The 17,748-nt window shown below is 42.5% G+C and overlaps 1 protein-coding gene across 6 annotated transcripts in view; it reads left to right on the top strand.

Moving 5' to 3' along the window:
* Nucleotides 1-5,182: 5,182 nt before the first annotated feature.
* Nucleotides 5,183-17,748, top strand: part of APPL2 (adaptor protein, phosphotyrosine interacting with PH domain and leucine zipper 2) — a 93,339-nt gene continuing 80,773 nt past the window's right edge. For 3 of the 6 annotated variants that reach the window (XM_043542127.1, XM_043542120.1, XM_043542136.1), the window contains exons 1-2: nucleotides 5,593-6,034; nucleotides 14,159-14,257. In XM_043542127.1, the coding sequence (XP_043398062.1) occupies nucleotides 5,981-6,034; nucleotides 14,159-14,257 (153 nt within the window). In that variant the 5' untranslated portion in view covers nucleotides 5,593-5,980. Of the gene's footprint in view, nucleotides 6,035-14,158; nucleotides 14,258-17,748 lie in introns of all 6 variants that reach the window. The other 3 variants (XM_007066132.4, XM_043542129.1, XM_027828423.3) reach the window with 3 other exon arrangements.

The raw sequence follows: 17,748 nt of genomic DNA, 5'->3' as shown, positions 1-17,748 counted from the left end.
TGACCTTGTTTACATGAAAATCAAAAGTCTCAGTGGTATTTTATTTTGTCTTGGTACTGTTTTGTGATTCATAACTAAAAATCACAAGATATTATTCCTTTCTCTCAACAGCTAAAATTCCCTGCACAGTGCATGCTTTGTCATTAAGCTATACCATCATACATGTGCTATTGACTATTGCTTTGGATTGCTCCAGATTTTAAAATACATATTATTGTCATCATTTGGCATCAGGTTGTCATTTTTCAAACCCACCATTTTGCAGCAATCCTGTTGACTAAAAACATCAAAGCTGTAATATTAAGTTGTTTAACCTTTTTATTTATTTAGGATAGTTACAGTGTTTAGGAGAGATTATTACACAAAAAGCCCACCCCTAGTCCAAAGATCTCACAGTGTCCCATTGTTTTTTGGGGAAGTTCTATGGACTGGGTATACAGGAGGTCAGCCTAGATGATCACATTGGTCCCTTCTGGCCTTGGAATCTACGAATCTCCTTGTTATTAAGCGCCAAGCTTAAGAATATGAGGCACTCTGTGTTTAAATACATAAATAGACTCAGCTAACTTAGCACACGTGATCTGTATATTACTACTCAGCCATTTCTCATAGTGCTAAGTATAAGATATGCAGCCAAAAAGGAAGTATGATGCCATCTGCTCTTTAAAGTTATAATGGGATATGTGAAGGAGAAAACACAGTGATCTGCGTTCCTCTATAACTAGTGTAGCTGGAAAAAATCATCAGATTTGCAAAATTACTGAAAAATCTGTTTCATACAAAGAGCACGGCATATATGTAATGAAGACCATAATGCTACTTACCAACACATCCAGAATAAATATTTCACAAAATGCTAATACAAGCTTTCCATAAATAGCTATGGTACTTTAAAAATAAATATTGCAGTGTTCAGTATCATTATAGCTAATTATAATTATTAGACTTTGCATATAATAAAACAATTTAGAAAACTCAGGACAAGAGAGGACTCCTGGGGGATCTAAGAAAACTAGGTAAGTGGAAGATTAATTTCAATGTTCACAAATGCAAGGGAACAAACATTGTAGAAGAAACAATTTAGGCTACTATTATGCATTGCTCATTTCTAAATTATAACCATTCAGGAAAAGGACCCTGACATCATTGTCGGCAGTTCAATGAAAATCTCTGATCAATGTGCAAAGGGCAATCAAAAATATTAAGATATATAAAGAATGCGATAGAAAATGTTACAATTCCCTTATATAAGTCAATCGTTCACTCACTTATTGAATGAAATGTTCAGTTCTGGTCAAGCTATCTCAAAAAAAGACACAGCAAAAATGGAAGGGGTCTAGAGATGGCCAATGAAATGTACAGAGAGGCATGGAAAAATTCGATCTGAGGAGAGTGAAAAGTTAAGGGTAAACTTTTGAAAAAGGCCTGTGACACTTAGAAAGATAATTCCCATTTTCAAAAGTGATTTAGGAACTTGGGAGCCTAACTCTTATTGACACAGTGAGACTTGCATTTCTATGGGCCAGATATTCAAAATCTCATTGATTTCAATGGATGTTAGGCATCTAATCTACTTAGGTGATTTTGAAAATCCCAGTAGTTGTCTATCTTTAGGCACCTAAATACTTTTGAAAATCTGTCCAGAAGTGCCCAAGTCATTTTTTAAAATGGGACTTAGGCACCTATGTCACTTAGATGCTTTTGAAAAATTTACCCAAGGGCTGTTATATTCAGAGAGGAGACAAGTAAGAAGTCCCATGACAGAAGTACACAAAACAACGAGAAGGTAAGTAGGCACAAGGGAACTTTCAATTAAATTGAAAGGTAGCAAAATAAAAATAATACAAGGAATTCCATTTTTATACAACATATTGTTAAGCTATGGAACTCATTGAAACAGTATGCAATTGACTGCCAGAGTTTAGCAGGATTCAAAAAAGGATTAGACATTTATATGGATAAAATAAACTCCACCTGTTTATGATAAAAGAGAATATTAAGAGGTACAAACTCTCATGCCTTAGGGACCAAGCGAACTGCTAACTGTCTTACTTCTCCTATGGATACACTATTCCATAACCAGCCATTATTTAGATTCTTACACCTTCCTACAAATGGTAATAGCCTCTGTCAGAGACAGGATACCAGACCAGATGAACCATTGGTATGATCCAATAGGGCAACTTAAGCTCTTTGGGGCAGAGTCTGTCTTTTTGTTCTGTATGTGTATAATGACTAGCACAATGGGGTCCTGGCCCATGACTGGGGCTCCTATGTGGTTCGATAATACAAAGTAACAATTCCTATGCCCCTATTTTTAAAAGGGTTTTGGCTACCAATTTCAAAGGAGACTGGTGAATTTGGATGCATCAGTCTGGGGACGGGGGGGGGTTCAACTTGAGACACCTTAAATGTAATTTATAGCAAGTCTGCCCACTGGTACTGCTGCTTTGACTGATTGTGTAACTTTTCTTTATTGTGCTTTTAAGTTTATGTCAAGCATGCTCAGAGCTCTGGAGCTTAAATATCGAGTTTTAAAATCCAAATAAAATAGAGGGGCCTGATTTTCAGAAGTGCTGAGCATCCTTAGAGAGACTAGAGCATTTAAAGTAACTCAAGTTAGGCACTCAAAAATTAAGACACCAAAAATCGCTAGTCACTTATGACAATTTAGGCCTTTCTGACAAAAAGGCTCTACTTTCTCTATGATTTTGCAGTTTTTATTTTTTACATTAAAATAGTTACACTACCCTTCACTAGAACTGAAGGCGAAGTTACTCCATTCATGAAGCTGAATAATCCCTGTTACACACAATTATGAAAAAATTAATTGTCTCTCCAGTGATCATGCGCACACTAAATACCTTTGAGTCCTGTTTGCATAGAACTAGCAGAACCAGTCACACCAAATAAGTATGGTGCAGTGCTGGAAAGATAATTATAGGCTTCCAAACTTGAATCATTAACTAAACAAAGCCACCAAGAAAAACAGGTGAGCCCTCAAAGGTGGTGCTCTCGAGTGTGTCGAAGATATGAAGCAAAGCCACAAGTGTTACCTTGGTTTGGGAAGTATTTCAGAGTACTTTGTTGTTGAACTACTCCCCCGTATGCAAAACCATTAGGAAAAAGAAGTGGACAGTTACTGAAGGAAGGAAGTGGCATGCTAGACACAGTTAAGAAATCATCCACAAATGTCCTGAAGCTAATTTAAGAGGCATGGATCCTCTGGTCATAGCATGGAGTCTGAGCCTCAAATGGGCTTTTAAAAAGTTTTTAAGAAAAACAAAAAAAGCCAGGACTCCAAGACAAATGGAGACAGACACTATCACGTGCTACCATGACAGGTTCAAAAGTGTCTTCTGTAAAGAAGTTTTCTTCAGAGGTTACCACACCATCTGAAAGACCTCTGTAACACAATTAATATTTAAAACTTTGTTATTTCTGTTTTCTCCAGACATGAATGTATTGACTACGCGTCTTATACTTGATATGTGTGAAATACTAGCTGATTATCTTTGTTGCTATGCAGTCACTTTCCTGAGGCAGGCAAAGTGAAGTCAACGTGACCATCCAGTTTCCTGATTTTAATTAAGGGACTGGAACAGAGAGTCCAACTTCAGTGCCAGCAGAGCAAAGCCATGCGAAGGCAGACTTGGCACATTGGGTTAAAGGGTCATATCAGAAGCAATACCATTCAACATCAGACCAACATAAATTCCGAAACAATATAACTTAGCCAGAAGTACAGTGCCTGATGACTCTTTGTCAAACTTAATTAACGTTAACCGTCTTGCAGTTGATTTGCAAAATTTTCTTTATGCCCCACTTCTTTTGTGCTTTCTGCAATCAGGACAGTCTGTTTTAGCAGTCACCTTGTTTACATTTTAAGGTGTTTATAATGTTTTAAGAAACACAAAAGCAGAAAAATTAACAGGGATTTAGATGCAACAGATGGGTACTGAGATTAATGGGAGCAGAGTTAGGCCAATGCTGAGCAGTTTTGAAAGAAAGAAAGAAAAAGGTGAGAGCAACATCATAACTATATGAAGAGAGTGGAAACTTCTCTGTGGGGCCAGTGTCAGATCATTTCAGACCCAACATTTTACCTCCCTTAATGTTTCCTGTTTGATCAATGTGTAGTTCCTGTGGACTCTTAAGGTCATTCTTTTTAAAGGGGCTGCTGATTTTGGTTGCCTCAGTTACTGGTCTTCAGACACCTTGGACCAACGAGAGATACAGCTCTTCAGCACCTTTGAAAAATCAGAAAAGTCATTAGCCTTGGTCACCAAATGCTTTTTGGCATGTCCAAATGTGGAATTTAGACACCTCACATAATTAAGATACCCCAGGTTAAAAATTTGCCCTCGTTAGTAGGGGATGAAGCACTCAGCACATTCCCTCTTAGTGTAGGAACAAGCCAGGAGCACTCTGCTCCTGTAATTTTGGGCTGCCAAGCAGACAGACAAGTAAGTCTGCTCTAATTTACACCAGGGACTGCACTGGGCCTACAGAGTAGCCCAGAATCTGGGAGCCCCCTTTACTTCCACTTTTGGGCTGTGACTTCTGTGCTGCACTTCTTGAAAAGCAGAGCACAGAATCTGGCCCACACAAGACAGACAACAATACGTTTAAACACAAAGTATGTGGGGACAGACAGGATGTACGAGTTCCACATCACCACCCGGGGGGCAATTCAAGGAGAATAAAAAGTTGGAGGGGGAAAGGAAACATGTCTCCTCATACCCTTTACTGCCTGTGCCAGTGGACAGGACTGCAGATGTGAGAGTGGGGAGAACAGATCACTCAGACCTCGGGAGAGTGACTGTCAGGATATAGAGTAGCAGCCGTGTTAGTCTGTATTCGCAAAAAGAAAAGGAGTACTAGTGGCACCTTAGAGACTAACAAATTTATTTGACCATAAGCTTTCGTGAGCTACAGCTCACTTCATCAGTTTCCACTGAATGCATCCGATGAAGTGAGCTGTAGCTCACGAAAGCTTATGCTCAAATAAATTTGTTAGTCTCTAAGGTGCCACAAGTCCTCCTTTTGTTTTTGTCGGGATATAAGTTCTAATAAATCCCCTGACGCAGGGTACCATGGGAAAGTTGTAGACAGGTCATTGGCCTGCTGCAGGGGGAGGTGGGAGTGTTGCAGAGCAACCCCCCTGCAGTCATCCCACAGAGGCAGCTCCTATCCTGGAGGGAGGCTTGGGGCTGGCTTTGCGCTCGGGGCATTGTGACCCACTCCTGACCACCTCTCCATCATGACAAAATGCAGCTGGTGGTTTGGGAACCACTGCACTAAAGGCTGAACACTGGATTTGGGGTTAAACTAATTTTACTGTGGCAGTTAATTCAGTTGGGAAGTTAGGCCAGCAACCCAAAGTGTCAGCGCATATCTAGCAACCATCCCTCATCTCCAGGCACATCCCTCAGTTCAGTCCCCAAGTTCCACTCAAATTTAGCCTCCCCGCACTTTTCCTGGGCTTCCCATCGGACACAGGGGCACACGAAAGTGAAAGTATTGGAAACCCATCTCCCCCCCCCCCCGCATGGTGAGTCTCCGGTGCGTGAATAATTTCCCCGCCTCCCTCATTTTGGCTCTTGGTGCCGCACCGAGTCACCCACCCGCCCCGCTGGGCCTGGGCGAGAGTTTCGTGCCCGCGGTTCTGCAAAGAGTTAACCGCGGCAGGAAGCGCTCGGCAGCCACACTTCCTGCGCGGGGATCTCCCCAGCTGTCACTCTTCCTCGTGACTCGCTGCCTTTTGCAAGGAGGCGTTGGGAGCAGGAGCAGGAGCGCGCCCGGCTGTGTTTACCTGGCTCCTGCAGAAAGCAGCCTCCCTTCCCGCCGGGGCGGGGCCAGAAGCCCAGGTTGGGAGCCTCGCTCTCCGCTGCAGCCAAGCAAGACGTGTCAGGGCTGGGACGCCCTGCAGCAGCGGGGTGAATCCGGCTCAGTTCCTCACGCTCCTCGGAGAGCCAGCATGCCCGCTGTGGACAAGCTCCTCCTGGAAGAGGCTTTGCAGGACAGCCCGCAGGTACCCCCCCACCCCCCCGTCCAATCGCTGCTCTTGCCCTTTCCCTCCGGGGGGCACCCCCGGAGCCAGTCTCGGGCTGGCGGGAGGCGCCTGGGCGGCGCGGCGGTTCGCAGGCCGGTGCAGGGAGGAGGGTTGTTTTCACTAATCCCGCCGCGCCATGGGGCTGCTCTGGGGCTAGCCCTACTCGGCGCCGTGCAGCGCAGAGGCCCGTGACGCACCTGCAGTGACAGCGGCGTGAAGGCCACACGGGATTCAGCAGGCCCAAGCAAAGGGGGGCCCCACAATCCAGGCTGGGGGTTTGGGGCCGGGGTGAGACGCTGAGCAAGAACAACAAATAGTAATAACAGGAGTTAGGGGCAGACCGCCTTGTGCGTCTGCGGCTCCCAGTGTGCGTGAAGAAAGGTGTGGGGGGGGGGGCGCATGCCACCATTTTACAGATTGGGAAACTGAGGCACGGCAGGGGTTAGGGGGTTTACAGCGGCCTAGGTGAACAGCGTCTTTTTGCTGTGGGGGCAGGGAAGTAGCCACCCAGGAGTAGGCTGAGGCGATTCAAAGTGGAGGAAATTAGGTCACCTGTAACAGGGGGCAGGACTGCGGGGGAGGGTTTCATAGACCGTCTGGGAGGGGTTGGCACCTGGGATGAGAAAAGGGTGCCCTGCCCTCTCTTCTCTGTCAAACTACCCCCTCCCTCTCACTAGTTGGATGTGACTGTGCTGGCTCCAAGGCTTTCCCAGAGGAGGGACCCATGGGGGGAGGGCAAGGTGTCAGCCTGCGACATGTCTTAGGCAATGGTGCTTGAGGTGCATGTGTACTTAGCCAGCCTGCTGTTGGTTTCCCTAGCTCCTCTGACCAGAGTGGTGAGAGACTGCAGGGCTTATAAAACTGGGACACAATATTGTTTGTTATAAAACTGAGAGAGACACCAGGGCAGTCACTGAAAACAGGGATGTTCCTGGGTTTTAGGGACACAGTCGCTGTGTGGATTCATAGCACTAAATTCACACTCTTACTGCCCTTTCCATTTCCATCCACCCTTCAAGGGCTGGAGAAGAATTTCCTTGTATTAGACTAGATCTCTTCCCTTCTGTCTAGCATGCTCTAGACCACACAGTGATCTCCAGGCTAGGCTAGCTGCAGCCAATGCTGCATCCCTATTGGAAAAGCGAACCATGGACCTGGGGAATGCTCCACACAGAGGAGAGGCTAGCAGGTGCCCCGTATTGATGGTGAGAGGGAGAGACAGGTGAGAAGGAGGAACGCTGAGAATTGGGGGGTGAAAAGGGTGGGGAGGGGAAAATTGGGGAAGGTAGGGAGATACTATGGGGGCACAGGAAAACAGAAGTCAGCGGGAGGAGTTTATGGATGGGGAAGAGAGGGGACTTCACCAAGGGCTGGGAAGAGGGACACATGTAGGAAGGTGTGTGTATAAGGCATGATGAAGAAAGAAACAAAAGGAAGTGGCCATATGGGGAGAAAGAAAGGAAGACAGGTGTGATTGGTAATTAGGAGAGAAGTAAAGTCCTAGATCCATGGCAAGGAGGAGCAGTAGTCTCACCAGGATGGACCTACTGAGGCTCTGTGACCCCATCATACTATCCACCCCAAATTGGCTGGTCCTAGACCAGCAGGAGGAAGGAAATCAGTGCTGGGAGGAATCAGAGCCCCCTTCCTTTTGATACAGGGGGCACCCCACAATTTAGTGAACTAGAGTAGATTTATTATTAATATTACTTGATAGTTATGGTGTTTACATCTCCAAGGCTCAATGCAAGTATTAATTCTGAATAACTTTATACAGCCACTAAGTAAACTCATTTTCCTGTTCCATCAACACCATCTCACATGATTAAAAATTTAACAAAAACTGAAAGCAACCAAAGAAAGCACGGACTAAGGTTTGAAAGTCTCCCCAGTCTTTAATGGCCTGAAACAAAGGAGTTTAACCCTTCCTTTGCAATCTGTAGAAATACTGGAAGAGTAAAGACTATATAAACCTAAACCTTTGCAGGATATTTCTCGCTTGATTCCTTCATCATTTGTTGTTTTATCTAGGTTTCTGGAAAAATAATTTCACTTTTCCATAATTGCCACCTGGTCCTTATTTTTGTAATAATACATTAATTCATTTATATAAATTTTTAATTCACAAAATTAATTACATTTTCAATATAGTAACTTTTTGCATGAAAGAGGCCTGATTCTCCACTGTCTATTATTCGTTTGTGTTGTGGTAACACCTAGGAGTCTGCCATGGACCAGGACCCCATTTTGCTAGTTGCTGTACAAACACAGAACAAAAAAGACTGCCTCTGCCCCCAAAGAGCTTACTGTCTAGCACCTCTATAGTAATTTATTCTTGTACAAAGTGGGCCTGATCCTCTTTTGGTCTGTACTTTCTATAGTCATTTTCAGAACAAAACGGATATAAAACCATTCCTTTCGGACAAGGTGCCAGGCAGTGGAGAATTAGGCATAAGTTATTTATTAATAAGGTTTGCAAAGCTCGCTTTCTCTCCAAGAGTAGTGTAATTATATCTTCATTGTCCCCAAGCATTATACAAAAAAGCCCCCACCTAATGAATGTATTCCATTTAAAGCGTTTGACTGCAAATTAGGAGACAGACTCACCCAAGTAGCCATCCTGAATTCAACACTCACTCATGTGAAGACCAGATTTGGCCGCATGTTTCCAGCAGCAAGAGTGGTGGCATGATTAATGAAGCCTCCACAGAAATGTTAAAACGTGATGTTTGGATTACCATGGTTCACTGGTGTAGCTTTATCTAATACGTAAGAATCTGACAAAACAGCAAAAAGGAAACTATACATCTGTTTATTAGTTGCACTGGTTTAAAATAGTGATTTTAAACAGAAACGTCATAAAGATTTTGAACCTTAACGTCCAAACTATTTGAATCATTTATAGAGTTTATTATTTTTGAACAAAAGTGCTAATAACTGAGGCCAAGATTTAATGAATAAATAAATGGGTGCCTAAAATTAAGTAGCTAACTCCATATTTAGGCATCTGAATAGGTGAAAAATCCCAGCTTTAAGGAGCCTATGCTAATTTCAATAGGATATAGGCATCTAAGGGCCATCTGTGCTCCATATTATGTAAATATATACTTAGGAGGCTAACTTTAGGCATCTATTTTTTGAAAATCTTGGCCTGAGAATTTTCTTGCTTAACATTTCCCATAATTCTGTTGCTTTATCCTGTAACCATGATCCTTTGTTTATTGTGTCTGGTGAATCAGTCTTTTGTCACAGCACAGTATAACGATGTTCAGTGTTAGGTAAAAGAAAAGATGGGGTTATAGAGAACAGAAGTTTTAAATTAGCAAAACTATAGTCAGTGATTGCAACAACTCAAATCCAGGTATTTTTGCAAATTAGTATGTGTTTCAGTTATTAAAATCCAGACTGGGGCTCTGTCCTGGAAACTCTCAGAACATGGGGTTCCCATTGAAAGGAGAAAGGAAATCGGTGCTGGGAGGAATCAGAGCCCCCTTCCTTTTGGAAGGAAGTTCTGTATGCCAAGGGCTTGCAGGATCTGGCCCTATGTAGCTTTCTGTTGGTGTATTTTGAAGTCTTTCCCTCTTTGATTTGTATGTGCTGTTGTTTTAATGAAAACCGTATTTTGCGTTTCTAATGCTCCCTTTTATCCTACCATCTTAAAATTCTTTCCAAGCATCAATTATCCCCCACAGTGTTTCTAAGACAGGTAGTAATATACCCATTTAACATTAGTAAACTTAGGTTTTGTGAGATTAAGTGATTTACCCAGGGTAAGCCAGTACAGCCATGCAGAGTCTAAAATAGGACTTCCAGTCACCTGCTTTAATTACTAGACAACACGACTTTACACTGTAAATAGACACTTCTCAGCACCAGGGCCGGATTAACCTTTTATGGGCCCACGTGCCAAACATATTTGTGGGCCCTCATGTAGTCATTGTGGGCTCCGAGTGTGGGCCTGGTGTGGCGGTGCCATAGTATACCCAGTATTGAATCTCAGAGACATTTTTCATGTTGATATCACACCTCTGCATGACTATATGTATTGCCATACACAGTTTCCTCAGCCCCCAGTTTTCTCATTGAGCTGTACACCCATGTGGGTTTACCAGTGTCCACAGTGAGCAGAACTTTCATAGTGATCAGGGGAAACTCCCCACAGATTTATCTCCTTCCTCATTCAGACCTTCTGTACCCATGTCTCCAGTACCACCGTATGTCACCAGTCACTGTATGTGGTCTGAGCCCAATAAAATTCCACAGCCAGTAGATACCTGATCAATTCTGACAAATGCCTCCCTCAGCTCCCATCCTGCCATTTGAGCAAGCCACTTGCAAACACCGTTTCCCCAAAGTGAGGACTTAGCCCCTGGGAACCTGAAGTCACCAGCCTTTCTCCCTCTGCTCCCATCTACATGCTAGTCTAGTACCTGATCACCACCACCACTCCCCATGCCTGTTTCCCTTCTACCTTGGACGCTATTCTCCCCTGCAAGCCTGACCTGCTTCTTCTTTCCCTGCTTCCCTTGACATTCCTTTCCTATGGGTGACCTCTGTTCCTTAGGTTAACTCCAGTTTCTTTATCTGCTCCTAGCTTATTGACCCCCAGTAGTCACAGAGCCACCTGTAGCTTCTCTGGCTACAGCCATGGGGCCAATTGCCAGAGACCAGCCTTAGATAGCTGTAGCTACTAGTCTAAGGAGGGGTGGCAATTCCAAGGCTGAGCATGCTTGAACCTTGCAACGGCGGCACTATGGACTCTAAATCCTCAGTGCTGGCCCTAGGCAGCTGCAGACTCTATAGTTAGGCACTTCCCTCCTCTAGGCCATGGCTTAAAGTACCTGAGATGGACATCACCTTCAGCAGAGGCCACCAATTCTCACACACCCCTCAGTTAGCACATAGTCGAGCAGAAAGTGCAGCCTGAATGATTTTGGAGGCTAGAGTTCCAGGGGGTTCCCATCCCTGAGGAGCTGCTCTGCACAAGCTCACATGGCCCCCCTCCACTGTGGGACCAGGACCCTGTGAAGACAGTGGAGTTACCCCATGTATAATCAGTTCTGTCCAAAGCCTGTTGAAGTGAGTGGGAGTCTTTTTATTGTCTTTAATGGGCTGTGTATAGAAGCAAAGGACCCCATTCTAGACTCTAGGAGCAAAATGCATTCTATGCTGCACTGGGTTACTATTGTAACAGGAAGGTCTCACATAACCGAGTGAATAAGCAACATCTATAGCACCTAACTTTTTCTGAGAGGCTTCCCACCCAATTAATAAATGTAAACCTGCTTCTCTTACAAGGGCTGAAAATATCAAGTAGTATGATCACAAAAGCAAGGCATTTCTGAATTCAGTAGGAATTTTGGATGTGCACAGAACACAGACAGGACTGGATCCCGCATGGTTACAAAACTGCAGTAAAGTGGAACAATTTTCAGCTTGTGTGATTGGAGGATATCTGGATCCATATTATAAGACTGTCCTATAGAAATGAGGAAAAGTTGAGGTGTCTTTGTTGTTCTTTTGTTCCACTCTTCATTTGTGTGGGAAATTTGCCAATGTAATATTACTGTCTTCTTTTTAAACAAACAAAATTTTAAAAAATGGTAATGGCTGTTGAAAATACCAATTCCAACCCTAGTTAACACTGGGAAGATGCCAGCATTTGTTGCTCAATTTTATCCTACTTTTTTCTACAGCAAATTACAGTGGATCAATATATTTGATTTGGAAGAAATGAAGTAACAGCAGCCTAAATTGAGCTTGAGCACTCCTGAATTTTGAGGGTGTTCAAATCTGGAAGGCAGGTGCTAGATTCCCTTTCTGAATATTGGATAAATCTGGAAAGGAAAAGCCAATTTCTGCTTCCATGGCTCAGAAGTGGAAATCCTCCTGTACTGTATCTAAAGCTGCTCAGGTCCTCTAGTAGAGCCTTCCCTCCCTTACTTATCATTTTAACTTCTGGTGGGATCCACATACCTCCCTTGCTAGGCTTCAGGTAGAGAGGTGCACTGTCCATTTAGTCCACCCAATTCCTTCTTTGGGGGCTGCCAGGCGAGGTCACACCAGCATCCCTAATCACACCAGCAATCCCTAAGACTCTGGGAAAGTCTTCTGAGGGTGATATCTGGCCAAAGCCGCCTTCTCCTTGGGCATACTTGTTCCCCATTCACAGTGCCACTCCCGTCTAGCAGCCAGCTCTCCATTCACAGCAAGCTGCAGTGCATGGGATTTCAGCTTCTGCACTCCCCCCACTCCCTTTCATCATGATAGATTCCAAGGGGATGCTGGGAAATGTAGTTCCTTCCCTGCTCCAGGGCTGGCTCTATAGGCAGGGAGCTGCCAAGGAACTACAGTTCTCAGGGCCCCGTGGTTTCTCAGCTCCCATGCTGGATCCCTGCTGCTCCAAGGCTCGCTCTCAGAGCCTCCACTTCTGTAGCGCTGCGAGAGGGGAGTAGGGGAGTGTTATGGGCCCCTTCTGAGCTTGGGCAAGGCACTATGGAGCCGTTGGCGCCATGGTAAATCTGGTACTGCTCAGGACAGATGAAATCAGACATCGTCTTAGTCCAAAAATCTCAGCAGAAGTGGTTTGAATCTCTCAGAAGCAATGTAAAATCTCTGCAAGGAGATTTGTAAAGAAAAGTAAATGTCTTAGAGAAGCAAAGGTTATATCCTCCCAAATAGTGATGCTTCTTACAGCTTTCTTAAGACTGTAAAATAAATTCCCATGATTAGCACCTAGATACTTCGGGCACATTAGAAATGCCTAAGATAGGATGAAACACTGACGAGGTGTCAGGTCTAATATGATTATTAAAGTTCTAGAGTTTATGGTAGACAGATGGAACTAATGCAAAGTAATTTAGGGAAGTCCTTTTCATTTAGTATCAAACAGATTGGATTGACCAGTTAGGACACTAGCTTTTTCTTTCTCCAATGGTGGAAGCACAAAAATTAATGTAATACGAACGAATACACATGACTAGTCAGTGCATTGCTACACACATTTTTCAAGATCCTACTGCAGTTAGCAAAAAGAAAAGGAGTACTTGTGGCACCTTAGAGACTAACCAATTTATTTGAGCATAAGCTTTCGTGAGCTACAGCTCACTTCATCGGATGCATACTGTGGAAAGTACAGAAGATCTTTTTATACACACAAACCATGAAAAAATGGGTGTTTACCACTACAAAAGGTTTTCTCTCCCCCGACTCTTCTAGGACACTTTGAATTACCAAGGTGCAGAATGACTTTCTTAAAGAGAGACTGTCAAAGTTACACTGCCATCCCAACTTTTTACCTACCCTTTGCTTGCCCAGCACTAATCCCTGGCCTTGGTTTCCTCCTTGGCACATAGCACTGCAACAATGTAATTTGCTGTCCTTGGCAATTCCACTGAAACAAGCCAAGTGGATGCATTTCTCCAAGATAACACAAGTTATGTTTTCCTCTCTGCTGCTCCTCCGCTCACAAGAACAAAACAGAATGGCAGAGTGAAGAAACCATGCTTGCAGATACGCAGCACTAAGTGTATATGTATGACTATTGTTACAAACCAACATACTGCTGTTGGGTCTAATTTTAAGTCTACCAGTTTTGGCAGTGTTCTTTTAAAAGTTGTTCAACCCAGAAGCCTCTTGAGATGTCATAATGGAAGATAATTTGTTTTATTACAAGGGGAGCTTTTAATTCATTCTAACAGTAGAGAAATAAAATTAGCGATGGTATTTTGACCACAAGTCCTTGGCATAGCTTTGATTACTGTAATCAGCAAAAGGAATTTCAGGATTTGTAACATTCCTGACTATGCTGAAAGGAGTATCTACTAATTAGAGCAAGAAGGTGTTAGTCAGGAGGACTCTGCCATTGCTTTGCAGTGCAAACTTCCAATCACATCACTTATTTGTGCATCAATTTACCCGTCTCATTATAGTGATCAATTGTTATGTTTTTTTATATTGTTGGATAATATAAAGAAGCTGTACATTGTATATTCAAAGTCTTATTATGCTGACTGATTTGTTTTGCTACAGTTTCTTTTCTTTTCTTTTTTTAAAATATTTCCATTTGGGAGTAAAACCTTTTGCTTTTTTCTTTTATTAAAGACTCGCTCCTTGCTTAGTGTATTTGAAGAAGATGCAGGAACCCTTACAGAGTATACAAACCAGTTGCTTCAAGCAATGCAGCGGGTCTATGGGGCTCAGGTAATCTTTCATTTGTGTTGACTTTGTTTGCCAAGCAGTAGAGGCAACCTTATTATTCTGCTCCTAACAGATACACTGATTTGCAAAGGTGCAGAACATCTGCAGCTCCCTTTGATTTGTGCAGAAGTTGTGTGGTTGCTCTGCTCTTTTGAAAATCAGTCTCTGTGATATTGTCACTCCTTCCTGTCTTGGTGTTCATCCGCTTATTCAGAAAAATGAAATAAGAATCATGGCATACACTTACTCTTGTGTTTACTGCAAGGTCAACATTTTGAAACTTGCCTGCCTAAAGTTAGGGTTAAATTTTCAATTAGATGCCTATATCCCCTTTGAACATTGGGTTTAGGTATGTACATCATTCATATGATTTTTTAAAAATTTACCCTAAATCCCACTGATTCGTAGTGAAGTTTAAGGCTTGTCTACACGGGGAGCTATTCTGGAATATCTGTTTCTGATTAACTCAACGTGTGGACAGTCTTAATCCAGTATAAGAATGTTTTATTTTTAATTAGCTAATTCCACTGGATTCCCTGGATTAGTATGATCCACTGAAATAAACTAATTTGGAATAAGGCACTCTTATTCCAGAATAGGAGTGTCCACACATGGAATTAATCAGGAATCATTAAGCCAAATTTAAATTAATATCCTGCCTTATTCCAGATTAATTTTTGTGTGCAGACAAGCCTTTAGGCTCCCAAGTGCCTAATGGACAGATTTTTAAAAGTATTTAGGCACCAAAAGGTGCAGATAAACACTTAGTGGGATTTTCAAAAGTGCCTAGGTGCCTAACTAATTTAGATGTTTTTGAAAATCCCACTGCGCATCTTTCCGCATCTTGAGGCACCTAAATACCTTTGAAAAGATGGCCACAAGTTCCTTTTGAAAATGACACCTGAACTCTCAAATCACTTAGACATCTCAAAATTTACCCCCTTGATCCTTATTTAGGTACCTTTGTTAGGGGCCTAAATATAGATTTAGATGCCTAATTTTAAGCAATCAAATTTAAAAATCCCTGCCCCAGTGTTCTGAACAGGAAACAGAATCCACATCTTGGGGCCCAAACCTGCACCACTCCACTCTCACAAGAGGTCCCTTTGACCATACTGGGACTATGCAGGTGAGTAAGGTGTGCTTGAATGAGTAAGGGTTTGCAGAATCAGACATCTTACTGTATTTTTTCCTTAAACCTCAGTGACTTTGTATTCAAATGAATGCTCTGAATCTTTATAGGAGAGAGGGGAAAAAAAAGGGGGTGGGGGGTAGGTCCAGTGTTGCCAACTCTCCCAATTAGATTGCAAGTCATATTTGAGATATTTGATGTTTTACTTAAAGCCCCAGCTCCAACAGACAAGTGACAACAAGAAAATCTCAGGTTTCATTAAAAAGTAAATGTCTAGCCCTCATACTTGTGGAGAAAAGACACAAAATGTGACCCAAGTGCACCTTGAAAGCTCAAATCCCACAATGCAAATAAAATGCCCAGATCCACAAAGATATTCAGGCTCTTAAGTTCCATTGATTTCAATGGAAATTAGAAGCCAAAATACCTTTATGGATTGGGGCCAAAGAAAACAAGATATCTTATTTTTTTTTAAAGAAACTAGTGATTTTTAAAACCAGTCTTGTGATTTTGGTGGGCCTAACCCCTGATTTTTCAATAGTTGTGGTTGGCAAAACCCAGTGATATTGTCTTTGACTGCCACAGCTCAGAGTTAAGGGACCTTAATGGCTGTGTAAACATTGATTTACAATACTCTTGGGAAGCAGATAAGTATAACCCTTATTTTACAGATAAGAAAACTAAAGCAAAGGGGAATTGACTTGCCTAAGGTGAGTGAGTAGAAAAGCTAGGTTCAGAACTCAAGGCTCCCTACTTTTGTGCTTATTCTTCTATATCATATTCCCTCTTAAAAAGGAACAGGACTGCTAGCACTTCCTGGTGGGCTATCAGTGAGGCCAAGCCATGATGTATTCTAATGAAACAACTGCTAAAGTGTGTTTGGCCCCATACACAGATAGCAATTAGCAATTAATATTATGAGCCTGATTATTTAGATTATTCACAATTGAGGAATTCATAATAAAACATGAACATACAACAGATATCACTTGCAGAGTCCACTACTTATTAGCAATCCGCACAGAGATTATTTTCAGGACATTCTCTTTGGAACCAAAATAAATTGTCTAACCAGTCACTATTCCCCTTCCCCATCGAGGCAAGCAAACATCATTCATTTTGCAACAAGAGGTGTGTGGCTCAAAAGAGCTGCCTTAAAAGTCTAGTATGATATTTTCAATGCTCAGTTGCCATGACAATGAATCCGAACTGGCTTCCAAACATTCTGTGCACCTCTGAAATTCCCAGCCATGGTCCATTACCTTTCATTTAAAAAAAAAAGAATCGGGCTCTAAAAAACCATCACATATTCTTTAAGATTACATGCAAAGAATATAAGGACCTTAGTATAAAGATTTACAGCCAAGCTTTGCAAAACAAACTATTTTATTGGGATTGTCTGTCACACAGACAATATGATACTCTGAACATTAGTATTTTCTTGCTACTGATCCAAGGTTCATTTCAAACTGCATTTCTGGACCCTGGGCACTCAAACCCAATCTGATGTCGTAGGATGTTTATTCCCCAGGACAGCACACTGCCCACTAAGAGATCATTAGCAATGCGGCTCATGTTAGATGCGAGAAGCAATCCTAAAAGCAGCTAGCAGTAAGACATTATCATTGATAATGCTTCCAACATTAGCTACTAGGGCCTGACTTTTCACAAGTGACTGACTTTGGGTGTCCAACTTCGGATGACTTAAAGCAGTGGTTCTCAAGCAGGGGTATGTGTACCCCTGGGGGTACAGAGAGGTCTTCCACTGGGTACATCAACTCACCTGGATATTTGCCTAGTTTTACAACAGGCTACATAAAAAGCCCCAGCGAAGTCAATACAAACTAAAATTTCATACAGACAAAATGAGAAAGTGAGCAATTTTTCAGTAATAGTGGCTGTGACACTTCTGTATTTTTATGTCTGATTTTGTAAGCAAGTAGTTTTTAAATGAGGTGAAACTTGGGGGTATGCAAGACAAATCTGACTCCTGAAAGGGGTACAGTAGTCTGGAAAGGTAGAGAACCACTGCCATAAGGGAGCCTGATTTTCAAAAAGGGTTAAATTAAGCACCTGCCCCCTGAAAATGAGATTTCTCAAGTCAGGCACTCAAAATCAATAGTCGCTGGCAAAAATTTAGAGCCCAAAACAGCTAATGCAAGAAGTGCTTGGGAGAAGAGTGGCCAAGGAGGAAGGGGGAAATAGGTCTGGCAAGGAGTAGGAGACGCAGTAATATAGCAAAGCATGGGAAAGTGTGGTGGGACAGTGAGAAGAGGAAAGGTTATGGGGAAGCAAGAAATAGAGAAGACGGAAAACAGAAGGAAAAGAAAAGACGAGTTTCATTAGTCACAGTCAGCAATGG

This window comes from Chelonia mydas, chromosome 1 (genome assembly GCF_015237465.2).
Source record: "Chelonia mydas isolate rCheMyd1 chromosome 1, rCheMyd1.pri.v2, whole genome shotgun sequence".
NCBI lineage: Eukaryota > Metazoa > Chordata > Testudines > Cheloniidae > Chelonia > Chelonia mydas.
This window is presented reverse-complemented; position numbering and strand designations above follow the sequence as displayed.